At 40.8% G+C, this 12,040-nt stretch overlaps 1 protein-coding gene across 1 annotated transcript; it reads left to right on the plus strand.

The window, feature by feature from the left end:
* Positions 1–4,662: 4,662 nt before the first annotated feature.
* On the plus strand, positions 4,663–5,590 carry LOC116257784 (glutaredoxin-C5-like). The gene has a single exon (XM_031634768.2). It carries the CDS (start codon positions 4,832–4,834, stop codon positions 5,204–5,206), a length of 375 nt encoding a protein of 124 aa, XP_031490628.1. The 5' UTR covers positions 4,663–4,831; the 3' UTR covers positions 5,207–5,590.
* Positions 5,591–12,040: the final 6,450 nt, after the last annotated feature.

Genomic DNA, 12,040 nt, shown 5'->3' on the forward strand with positions numbered 1-12,040 from the left:
TAATTGGGTATTTCAAATATATTTTCTCCTTCATTAATGGTCAATATATATATATATATATATATATATATATATATATAGAGAGAGAGAGAGAGAGAGAGAGAGAAAGAAAGAGAAGGTTGGAACGTCATCAAGTCCACGCCATGCGACCGTTATCAGGACTCCCCACAAAAGCTTACGTGGCGAACCGATTCTCTCTCTCAAGAACTCGCTCCCTTATCTTTGAAGAACTCCAATCTGTCTTCTCTTTCTCTCTTTAGAACTCTCAACAAAAATTAAAGAAAAAGAAAGAAGAAAGGGGAGGACTGTGATCCCACCCACCCTGCGTCAGTCCACATCAAACAGAATCATTCCACAAACCTCCCAACCACACCACCTCCCTCCAAAACATGACTACAAAAAGCACCTCCCTCCTCCTAATAAAGAAAAATCTTTTCCATATTTTTGGTTAAAGAAAACAACAATCTTAAACCCTAAACCCTAAGTCTGAGAAGTTCGCCTCCACCAGCACCTTCACAACAAGACACTCGAGAAAAAACCAAAAAGGTGACGTTGGGTCTGTGTGTATCATTACGGCAGATGTTCTCACCCGCTCTAGTCAACGAGGGGTCGGGAGACAGAAAGACCCTGCAAATCTCTCTGTCCCCCTTTTCCGTCTTTCTCTCTCTAAAAACTGCAACTCCCCATAAAGCAAGAAGAAAGTCACATGGGCAGCGTCGCACCGACGATTAATTGGCAGCATGACGTGGTTTTTCAGGTGGGTTAATCTCCATGTTTAGCTCAGCAATTAGCTAACTCTGTGGATTAATGGCTTCGGGCATTGTTGGTGCCCAAGATTGAGGGCCTGTTTCTCCTTTTTCTCCCAGAGAGAGAGAGAGTAATGATTAAGCAAAGAGGCAGTGGCGAGGGAACAGCAGCAGGAGGAAGAGAAACAGAGGCAGCAGCAGCCGCAGCAGAAGCATAAGCAACAGTAGCGGCAGCCAAATGGCAGAGGGAGGAAGGCCGAGGGCAGGAGGGGGACAGCGGCAGGGATGGCTCCGCCACGCGAGCAGACAGCCCACCTGCAATAACCCCGCCTCCGCCCCACCTCCTCCTTCCGTACTCCTCAGCCACCTCCCTCCCTCCTCCTTCTCAGCCCACGAGGTGGATTCCTACCCGTCCCCCGGTTTCGAGCTCTATGCTGTCATCATCATCATCATCCCTCCTTCTCTCACTAGAAAGAAACGGCGTCTCTCCTTTCTCGGCTCTTCTCTTTATGTATAAAAAGTTTAGTGCATCTGTTCCTGGTCCAACATAAACAGCATGGACTCAAAGCACCCAGTTTAGTTTGCTTCTGCCCATCTCCTCCACCTCTTCATGAAGAATATCGCGTGTGAATGAAGAAACTAACATAGCAGAAATGAAATTGACATTGCTTACAGTACAGAACGAAATACACACACACTCTCTCTCTCTCTCTCTCTCTCTCTCTGTTATTTATTTATTTATTAAGTCCTTGGTTGGAAGATGGTGGCAGACAAGTTCCTCGAAAGGATGAACATTCTTCCCCTCCTATCAGCATCCGTCTTCTGTGCTCTTCTTCTTAGGCTTCTTTAGGAGTTAGGGGCTCCTAAAACGGAGGGTTTGATGGTAGGAGCACCAGTGTCCTTCCCTGCTGCAAATGCCCAACATCCCAAATCCGACCCATCATTCCATGCAAGAGATGAGAGAGAAGGCTCTAGCACCAAACCCTAGGGGAGACCCCCCAACCTTCCAGCGGCGCCCTGTTCCCAACTGCCACTTTAAACTAAACAGATATATATATATATATATATAACTTTACTTTTCTTGAGAGGGAGAGAGAGAGAGGAACAAGCATTTAGCATCTACCAACAAAGTTTATTTTACAAATAGATTCACAGTTCTACCTGGTATTGCATTCTTTTACTCAAGTTAACTTTTTAGATGATATGTAACTAATTAGCAAGGAAACTATATTAAGCAGAAGTGTTTCCATGCTTTAGTATATATTTCAAGGAAGTGAACGAACAGCTACCCAATTGAACCTAAATTATTGGTGATGAAGATCGAGCATTTTTGCAAAATTTGTCCAAATGAAAGTTGTTTATGATAAGATCTAATTAGTCACAAAAGACATTCAAAAACAGTTTTATTTTGAATGTGCATATATATATATATATATATAAACAATTCTTAGGATTGTTAAGATTGTGAAACTCATATCTATTTCTAATTTCTCTTAACTAAACACTCGTGATATTTGTTTCTCTCTCTAGGGGGGCTTTCCTTCAAGATTTTAACGGTCCCAGCAATCTGCCTATCCTTGCACGTGCTTGCCTATCCGTTTTCTCCACCAACACTGCCGGTTTGCCTCCTCCCCTTTGGCCCCTCATGCTCTCCGAAATGACTATCCTATCCTCCACCTTGACGTGAGAACTGGGACCTATGATCTTATGTATAAGGCTATTAATGGAATTTGGCACCTCGAAGCCTAACGGATAACAGTGGCCACGTCGACGCAGAGATGCCGTCCGGATAGGCGTCATCGTCTAAAAGACGATAATGCCCTCCAGAGCTTCTGCTGGATCAGGATCCAAAATGGTGCTGGACTGAAAACGGGTCAGAACTCATGCGGTTGGATCCATATCATGACCATGAGAAATGAAAGTATTTAGCAAGTCTGGATCCATGGGCAAAAAACCCGAGTTGAGCCTTCTTAGGATCAGATCCAAATCCAGTTTAGCAATTGTGTTATCCGAATGACATTCTGCGTCTTCCATTCAACATCTTCACCTTCAAAACAAATACTAATAAACAACATTTGTTCTTATCGTGTGAAACCCGCAGATTAAAAATAACTTAAAAGGATATGTTGGCAGCCTTCCTTAGCAGTTAAACATTTAAATTATTTCATGGTTTCTCGTGTAACTTAATTTTTTTTAATCTTCACAAAGCAGCTTCTCCCTTATTATATTATGTTCAGTAAGATTATCTTTTTGTTTATAGCAGAAAATCACGTTTGAGATGGGAGACCTCGCCAAACTAGTTTGGCTTTGTCGCATTCGCAACTGGCAGTAAGGCGGCTCACATTCAAAAGGTCACAAGTTTAAATCCCGTGATAATGCTAGCAAACGCAATATTTAAATTGAAACATGTACCATAAGTCCACTTAATAAGGATAAGGATATGATCTTGAGGGTTTTATGCGGAAAACAGTTTCTTCTAAGTACATGTTATTTAAAATAATATGGCTTCCGTGATAATATAAAACTAATAAGAAACTTTAGTTGGGCACAATTAAGATTGGTTTACTTTGGAGTTAAAAGTTATAGAATATAAAAAACTGATTGTAATTTTTATTTTTTTTAGGTTTTTTAAAGTAATAATTTAAGATGAAATTTATTTTCAGCTATCAAACACCCTTAAGAGAGATTTGAAGCACAAAATCTAGAATCTAGAACCACCCAACTTATTATTTTTTTAAGATTTTTTAGCTGGTTCTGCCCTTCTGTGGGTGGATATGAATATCTGCTGATAGATAGCAAGAGAGAAAAAAAAAAGGAGAGAAAGAAAAGTGGAACAAAATCTGATGCATTGCTTTTTTCTGCAGTACACAACACCGGTGACGCAATATTCCAGCATATCCCGATTATCCGGATAAGTGGTATCCCATTTATCTGGATATGAGTGGGCAGCTGCATATTCCCGTCACTCCAACCAGCACCAAAAGAGAAAAGCTTCGTCACCCAATCTCCTTTTGTCCCCCTTTCTCTATCTAAAGGAACTAACTAGCAGTAGCAAATGGTTGCTTTCTCTGTCTCTGGTACAATGGGGAAGCAACTAGAACTAGAGTTGTGGTGGGGACTGCTGCTGCTGCTCTGTAGCAGCAGCAGCCATGGCTACCTTCCCTTTTTGAGCTTCGGCTCGGCAGTGGGGCTGCGGCAGCCATGGCTGCCTTTTTGGAGCTCTTCCTTTCTTTTCTTTTTTTTCCTTTCGAGCACAGACCGACAAAAAGGACGAAGGACAGACAGCAGCCCGCCTGTTTGCAGCCAACAAAACCTCCTCAAACACTTTCTCTTCCCCCATAAAGCCTGCCATTCCCCATGATACTTTCTCTATTCCATACGACTCTCCTTCAATTTGTACTTCTAAAAAATTAGTTCTTGAATTTACCTTTTTATTGATTATAATTCTTTTATATTAAAAAATATTTTGGAAAATATTACATGGGCATGAAGAATGATCAGTTTAGGTGGAAGTGGATTTAAATTTGAATTTTGGTGATATGAAAGTAGCAAAATAAAAAATTATAATCACTACTATCAGTTTATGAGTTTAAGATCAGGCTCTTTGTTTGAGTTTCTTTTGTTAATATCAATAATAGTATTTATTTTTTATTTAATTGCTTAATAAAATGGATAGGGGCAAAACGGTCTTTTTACGTGGATAGTGAAACACGAGTGCAATAAAAGAAGCCGGCCGTCCCATGCAATGCAGAGCACGGTGACGACCACAATCAACAAGAGTCTAGAGAGAGAGAGAGAGAGAGAGAGAGGGGGAAGTAGAGAGAGAAAAATGAGATGAATAAATAAATATAATAATATCCGGTTAATCGAACGGCCACCACCCTTTTCCTCCGCTATAAATAAGCTGCTCCCACCCTCCACCGTCACCCCAGAGCAACCAGCAATCGTCTCTCGCTCTCTATCTGTTGGTGTTTGCTTTCTCTGTTTCTCTCTTGCTCTACAGCAAGCAAGGAAAGAAGAAGGAACGAAGGAGGTTTGGTTTGTCTCTCTGTTTCTCTTTTGACGTTGAGAAGAAGGGAGGAATAATGATGCAGGCGTGGGGGACGGCGGCATGCGTGCAGCAGGCGAGGGGAGGAGGCGGCGATCCACTGGAGAGGGTGGAGCGGCTGGCGTCGAGGAGCGCCGTGGTCATATTCAGCGATAGCTCCTGCTGTATGTGCCACGCCGTGAAGAGCCTCTTCTGCGGCATGGGCGTCAGCCCCACCGTCTATGAGCTCGACGAGGACCCCAGGGGGAAGGAGATCGAGCGGGCCCTCGCCAGGCTGCTGGGCACTCCGCAGCCGCTGCCGGCGGTCTTCATCGGCGGCAAGCTCGTCGGCCCCATGGACAGGGTCATGGCCTCCCACATCAACGGCAGCTTGGTTCCTCTCCTCAAGGAGGCCGGGGCCCTTTGGCTCTGATCCGACCGGCATGCAGTCTTCTCTCTTCTTCATACTGATCGAACCACCACTGAGTTCTTTCCTTTTTCTTTTTCTTCTCAATCCGACTGTCCCTTTGTTTCCTTTTTCGTACGTTACATGTAGTTAGGAAAGAGGAAGAGAGAGAAAGACAGATGTAAGAGAGTCATGGGGAAGGAGGGATGGGTCTGTTTGCCTTCCTATCTCCATTTTTGCACGCCATGGCTCTCTCGCTCTCTCTCTCTCTCTCTGGTTCTTCTTCTTCTTTGGTTTTAGTCCTTCTGGTGTCCTTTTCCTGAGAAGAGATAGTGTAATTGGAAGGGGAAGGTGGTTACCTTTTTGTATAGAGAACAATACACGAATTTTTATGAGATGGGTCTTTGCTTATTTCTTTCTTTCTTATCTGCGTGGCATTTTCCTTTTTATGATCTTCTGCTCTTGTAATGGCGGCATGAGCATGAATCCATTACGAATTTTGCTTTCTGCCACTAATGAAGGCAGAGGAGGAGTTGGGAGGTTGACTTTTAAATGGCAGAGTTAAGCCATTGGAGCTTTGCTGCATCAAAAAGTCTTGTGATAGGAACAAAATCCTTCACTTACTGTATGACTATAAACACCGCGTTATTTATTCCAAATCCTAAGCATATGTTCCATCCCTGTAAGTTATCACTAAGATTCCGGGTACTTTTACGGCGACTAAGAAATGCGCCTCTACTCCTCTTTCTCAGTGTTCACTGTGGTACATTCTCTTCCGGCCATTTGCCGGAGATTCCGGTGAAGATATCTGTTAGTGAGTGAAGGACAAACGGTTTTCTCACGTCTCTCCGCAGTACTCTCTCGCGCGTGCCTGCACAGAGAGAGAGAAAGAGAGAGGCATGGTCCCCAGCTCCGGACTGCACCTGACAGAGTGAGGAATGAATCTGGCACGAACCTCTCTCTCTCTTCTCCCTGCCATCCACGTGGCACGACGGTTCACGTCACAGGGCAACTTGACCGGAGGGACGCCGGAAAGACATGTCAGCTCGCCGGAAGCGCTGTCTTTCCGGCGATGGCAGCTTCCTCTCGCGCACGCGACCACGTGATCAACGTAAAACAAATCGTCCTCTCCCTCTCTCTCTTCCCACTGAACCCCAGCATTGCACTACTCTCCTTGGACGGTGGCGATCGGCCGATCACCAGTAGCAACGGCTGTGATCTCGGATTGCAAACTTTTGCGTTTCGACAAATCACTCGATTCGAGCTCCCATACTTGTGGTTAAAGAAACGGCTTCTGTATCATCATTGTGTCTCTTCCTCTCTCTCTCTCTCTTTGGAAGGGAGACAGGGCAAGATGATTGTGAATGAAAGCAAACCACATTCTTTTTCCTTTTCTGTTGCACGTTTTTTGTTATTATTATTATTATTATTATTGTTACTATTATTAATAGTACTGATTAGTCACTCTTATTTTAAATGAGCTACCAAAATCCAAGATTCAAGTTCCATTTTGGATTAAAAAAAGTTGAGAAATAAAAGATGCAAGGAAAGATCAATGGTGTAAGGCCAATGTGATTAACAAATATATTAGTTACTGAAAGGTGAATTCAGATCTTCCTAAAAGCAGCAGTAAAATCCCCAAGGAAGTGTTTAACAAGAACATTATACTCTTGGAACACATGTCCAGATAAACTTTCTAAAAAAATATAATGTGATTGTAGATGGTATTTCCAATCAAATGTTAGCCAGATTTATGTTATCTTCAATTCTTGTTTCTCTGTAACATCACAGAATGTTCTTCTTACCAGATGCCCTTTAACGTGAACTTACAGAAGATGCACCCTTACTCGGTTTCCACTATGCTAACCATTTTGGGTCTTCAAACATTTAGCTAGAAATGTCAACCGAGCAGATTTAAATCAGATATTTCATCTGACTGCTTGAAATCCACAGAAGAAGAAAAAGTGACAGTCTTCCATTGAAGAAAACAAAATAAAATTAGATCCAGATTCAATTTGGCATGACTATATATCGATTATATAATATACATGATATAAAATGTGGTCATGCCGGACTAACCTTCTCCATATCCACATCCAGTTCAACCTCAGGAATTTAATCGACTGAGTAGTGCAGCCATTAGAGCACTCTTCCTCATTATGTAATTCAAGTTTTCAAATTAATTTTTTGCAGACTCTCTTAACGTGTGCTTTAGTGGGCTGAGCGGTTGCTGGAATTTGAAGAGTCATGGCAACCCTCAGCTGGTAAAACAGCTGATGAATATTCTCTATGTGCATGTTCGTTAAAAGGGATGCGTAAAGGGAATTTGCCATTATAAATTTATGATCGAAAGTGGACATTAAAGCACCAATAATCTAAAATTTGAACATGCAAAGAGAGAGAGAGAAGGAAAGCGATTGCATGCATATTGAATACTAATTATAGGAACAGGTAGAAGTTACAGGAGTGAAACATGGCAGATAGAAGGAATGAAGTTTATGCTTTGTTACGTGTGTAATTACTGCAGTTTTAGGGAATGACGGTAGAAGTAAATGAATTTCTCTCTCACACTCTCTCTCTCTCTCTTTGAACCTGCCAAATTTTGAAAACCACATGCAAAGCTCATTGAAATTGCAGACAACCTATTGGCTCCCACAGAATCAACGGCCCTTGAGTTGACGCTTCGATGCAGATCATGCACCCACCAAGCACTAGCTGGACTTTCTAGAGAAGGAATGCTCTGATAGTTTCTTGGGTTCTTTCTATCTTTTCTGGATAAAGATTTCTAGCAAACGGATGACGAGCAAAAAGAAAAGAAAAGGAGAACACCAACAGATAAGAATTTGGTAAAAAGAGCAATAAAGAGAATATGAAATAAATTGCGCGAGGAGTGACGCATAGAAATAATTAAAGGAGAGAGAGAATGAGAGAATAAGAAAAGTAAACTCCAGCAGCCTTGATACACTTGGACGATAGAAATGCGATGCTCAAATACTGTCACGTGAAAGACCCAGTTGCGCCTGCATTAGTGAAGAAGAAGAAGAAAACAAGAGACGCAACAGAAGTGGAGAAAAGAAGACGACGAGCAGAAAGAGACATTCCCCTGCCTTGAAGCCTTTCTGACTTGGCAAAGGTTCCAACTCTTCAAATTGTGACTCTCTAGGAAGACTATGCAAGTTTCAACATGATTTCACATTTAGATTCTTCATATTTTAATACACACACACTCTCTCTCTCTCTCTCTCTATCTATCTACAGATTTAGAGAGAGAGAGAGAGAGAAGAGGATCTTATTCTATAACGCCAAGAGGGAAGAACCAAGTCGTGTCGGAATCTTGCCGGTGGAGAGGAGGGGCTCTATCTGATTCTTCTTGATCAACTGAAGTGGTGTATATCTTGAACGCGGAGTTTCTTTGAGTTGGGGAGTCTCCCAATGAATGAGAGAAAACTTGGGGATTGGTTTAGGCCAAGTTGGTCGGTTGGCAGGATTGAGTCTGTCTTGATTGCCTTGTTTTCGCACCTTTCACAGTGAGCTCGAGTTGACCAACTACTATTTTCTTTCATACTTTTTGTACTCACGTATGTTGAGAAGCAAGCCAGACAGAGAGGGAGTATCTCGATTAGGGACAGTTCCTAGTGTCCTTCTCTCTCTCTCTCTCTCCACACCCACTTTCTCGTGAGCTTTTTGGTTACCAAGAGAGAGGGGGAGATGGGAGAGATGTTTGCAAATAGCTAGGATCCGATTTGAAGATTTTTGTGGTTTTCTATATCACCAGATCCTATTTCAATTGGAGCCTGTAACATGCTCAGCTTTTACGGATCCAACCAGTTTGCAACTCTACAACAAAGTGATGATTCAAGTCTCACGAGTGTAAATTCTTTGTGAAAATCAAAGATGTTGAACCACACTTTAGAGTTCGGGTCTAAAATTTAGATCGGGTCCTTTTTCCTATATGCAGTTGATACATCCATTCCTGCCTTGCTGAGGCTTTCTATAATTATTTAACCATAGCTGATCGGTCAGATTGTCATGCTGATGACACATCTTCAACTTAATTTCTACAGGTGTTTTACTCTTTTAAACTGAAAACATTGACATGCGTAACACTTGAGTTGAAGAATAATATAGTTGAAGAATAATATACTATACCATCACCCAAGTTCTGAAACAACCCTAGACCGACCCTGGGAATGAGAGAAGGTGGTAGCTTTGCCTCTCACAAACTACCATGGTAAATATCTTTGCATGGTTTTGTATACTTGGAAAAATAAGTTTCTGTTAAAAATTTTTTAACTTACTAGAAAGCTATTTTAACTTTTCCTTTTAGAGACAATTGTCATTTCCTTGGATCATAAGACTGCAAGACGAGAGAAGGGTTGGTGTAAGGGAAATAAACAGGCAGTTATAACCACATGCTTCTTTATTGTTTACATCATTGAAGAGACCGGACGACCATCGACTTGAACAAGACACTGCCGAAGGACGTGCTGTTCAACTTAATTTCTATGGGTGTTTTACTCTTTTAAACTGAAAACATTGACATGTGTGACACTCGAGTTAAAGAATAATATACTATACGATCACCCAAGTTCTGAAACAGCCCTAAACGACCCTGAGAATGAGAGAAGGTGGTAGCTTTGCCTCTCACGAACTACCATGGTAAATATCTTTGCATGGTTTTGTATACTTGGAAAAATAAGTCTGTTAAAAAATTTTTCACTTACTTGAAAACTATTTTAACTTTTCCTTTTAGAGACAATTGTCATTTCCTTGGATCATAAGACTGCAAGACGAGAGAAGGGTTGGTGTAAGGGAAATAAACATGCAGTTATAACCACATGCTTCTTTAAACCCATACGGTGCCACACTATTGTTTACATCGTTGTGTTTACATCATTGAAGAGACCGGAGGACCATCGCTTGAACAAGACACTGCCGAAGGACTGGTCAGTGGGGGCAGACTTACATTATACCGACTCGTGTTCCTTTGGACTATCACCCGAAGAAGACATGATCGGTGGGATCCTTTCTCTACAAAATTTGGCAGCATAGAAAAACTAGAGCTTGCAACAGGTAAATCTTCGACTAACACCCGAAAATAAACAAACTCTTAAGGCTGCAACCCCTACTTAAAATTAACAGCAAAAGATGCGGCTGAGATTATCATATGCAGCCTTTGATAACAATGTACGAGTCGTTTGATCTGTACGTTGTCTAATCAAATTGATGGGACAGATAATGAATTCTCGTCATAAAAACAACTTTCTGTTTGCTTATTTTATGGTCTAAATTTTCCAAGCTCTACATTTTCCACCACTAGCACATATAACACAATGATTGTGTCGTCAGTTCGATTCTGATGGAGCTTTTTTTTTCATATAACATTCAAGTTGAATGGTGTATTGTGAAACCACTCGAAACCATTAGACCTTAGGGGTAGAAGAAAGAGGAGAGGATGTCTTCGCAAACAGCCAAGAGCCCATATATGTAAGCCACCATTTGTGAGATTTATAAAATTTAGTATTATCATATTGATGTAAATCTGCCTTACCATTCAAATCTGACGACCACTTTATCTTATCACAACTTATCCCCGACATATAAGCGTATAATTGACCAATTGACAGGAAAACCATAATGTGTGTGTGTCCATATCTAATTCTTAGTTTCTGCCGCATCTCAGGTTTCTCAGATTTGGCGAAAATATCTTATAGCTGCCAGCCTAAGGACAGAGAGGCAAATCTGAACGAACGAAATGCCTGAGAATCATAGATATGCACACATCCATATTGTCTACCAATTTGAACAAGGAATCAAAGAATAATCGTGCTCATTATCTCCCTCCGGTGCCGGCAAACAGATAAATTCGAACCAAAAAAAGGTAGCCAGCAACAATGAACAATGAAACATAAACATTATCTATTTTCCATCGCCATCCTATATCTATGGATAAGATACTTTGCCCTTTCCTCATAATGATGCGTCACCAAAGGTCAGCAACCAGCGAAAAAAAGAAATTTGCGGAATGACGCAGCAGGCCTTTGACAATGCTGCGAGAACCTTCGTATGCTTTTCAGCAAGTGCATGCAAGGAGAGCAAAATTCCAAAAGTAATGAACAGGGATCTTTCATATACGTGTGAGGTCAGCCAAACGCTGGCAGTACTGTACAGGTATCTTCTAATCAGCCCATCTCTATCAAAATTACCTATCCATTTTTTATCATTGAGAATTATTTATACTTTATAATACAATTTATTCCCAGTACTTGTTAACAGCCAATCCTAGTAGTCATTAAGGATGTTCATAAATCTGATTTAGATCTGATATCCGATCGAACCGCATAAACAAACTAGGGTATGTAAAAAATGTTGACATCCAATTACGAATTTGTATCAGATTTGAATATAAAAAATGACATCCAATCAGACTCAGAATCAAATTCAAGTAAATATTGGTGGGATTCAATTTTAAATAAATATCCTACACTCAACGTCTAGTTTGAATTCGGTTCAAAAGTCAGTTTATGAATTCAGATTTCGGATTCAGATATGATATTAGATTTTTTCATCCGAATTTGAATATAAATCCAAATCCAAATATATAGATATCTGAAAAGGCAGAAAAGGCAGATATGGTTAAGCCATGTGACACAGGCACGTGAGATTTGCCCAGGTACCATGTCGCTAGATGGATACTGCTGGCATTTAAAAACATTTAAAATTATATTTTCAAACTTAATTTTTTTCTTCAATTTTGATTTTTCTTTTCTTTTATATTTCCCTTCCACTAAGATTTTATATTTTCCTTTAATTTTGAGATTTTTTGTGGATTATTATATATAAATATATTTACATATGTAC

This window comes from Nymphaea colorata, chromosome 7, assembly GCF_008831285.2.
Source record: "Nymphaea colorata isolate Beijing-Zhang1983 chromosome 7, ASM883128v2, whole genome shotgun sequence".
NCBI lineage: Eukaryota > Viridiplantae > Streptophyta > Magnoliopsida > Nymphaeales > Nymphaeaceae > Nymphaea > Nymphaea colorata.

What these genes read in the sequence shown, in the direction of transcription:
- LOC116257784 (XM_031634768.2), top strand. Translation starts at nt 4,832, where the DNA reads ATGATGCAGGCGTGGGGGACGGCGGCATGCGTGCAGCAGGCGAGGGGA.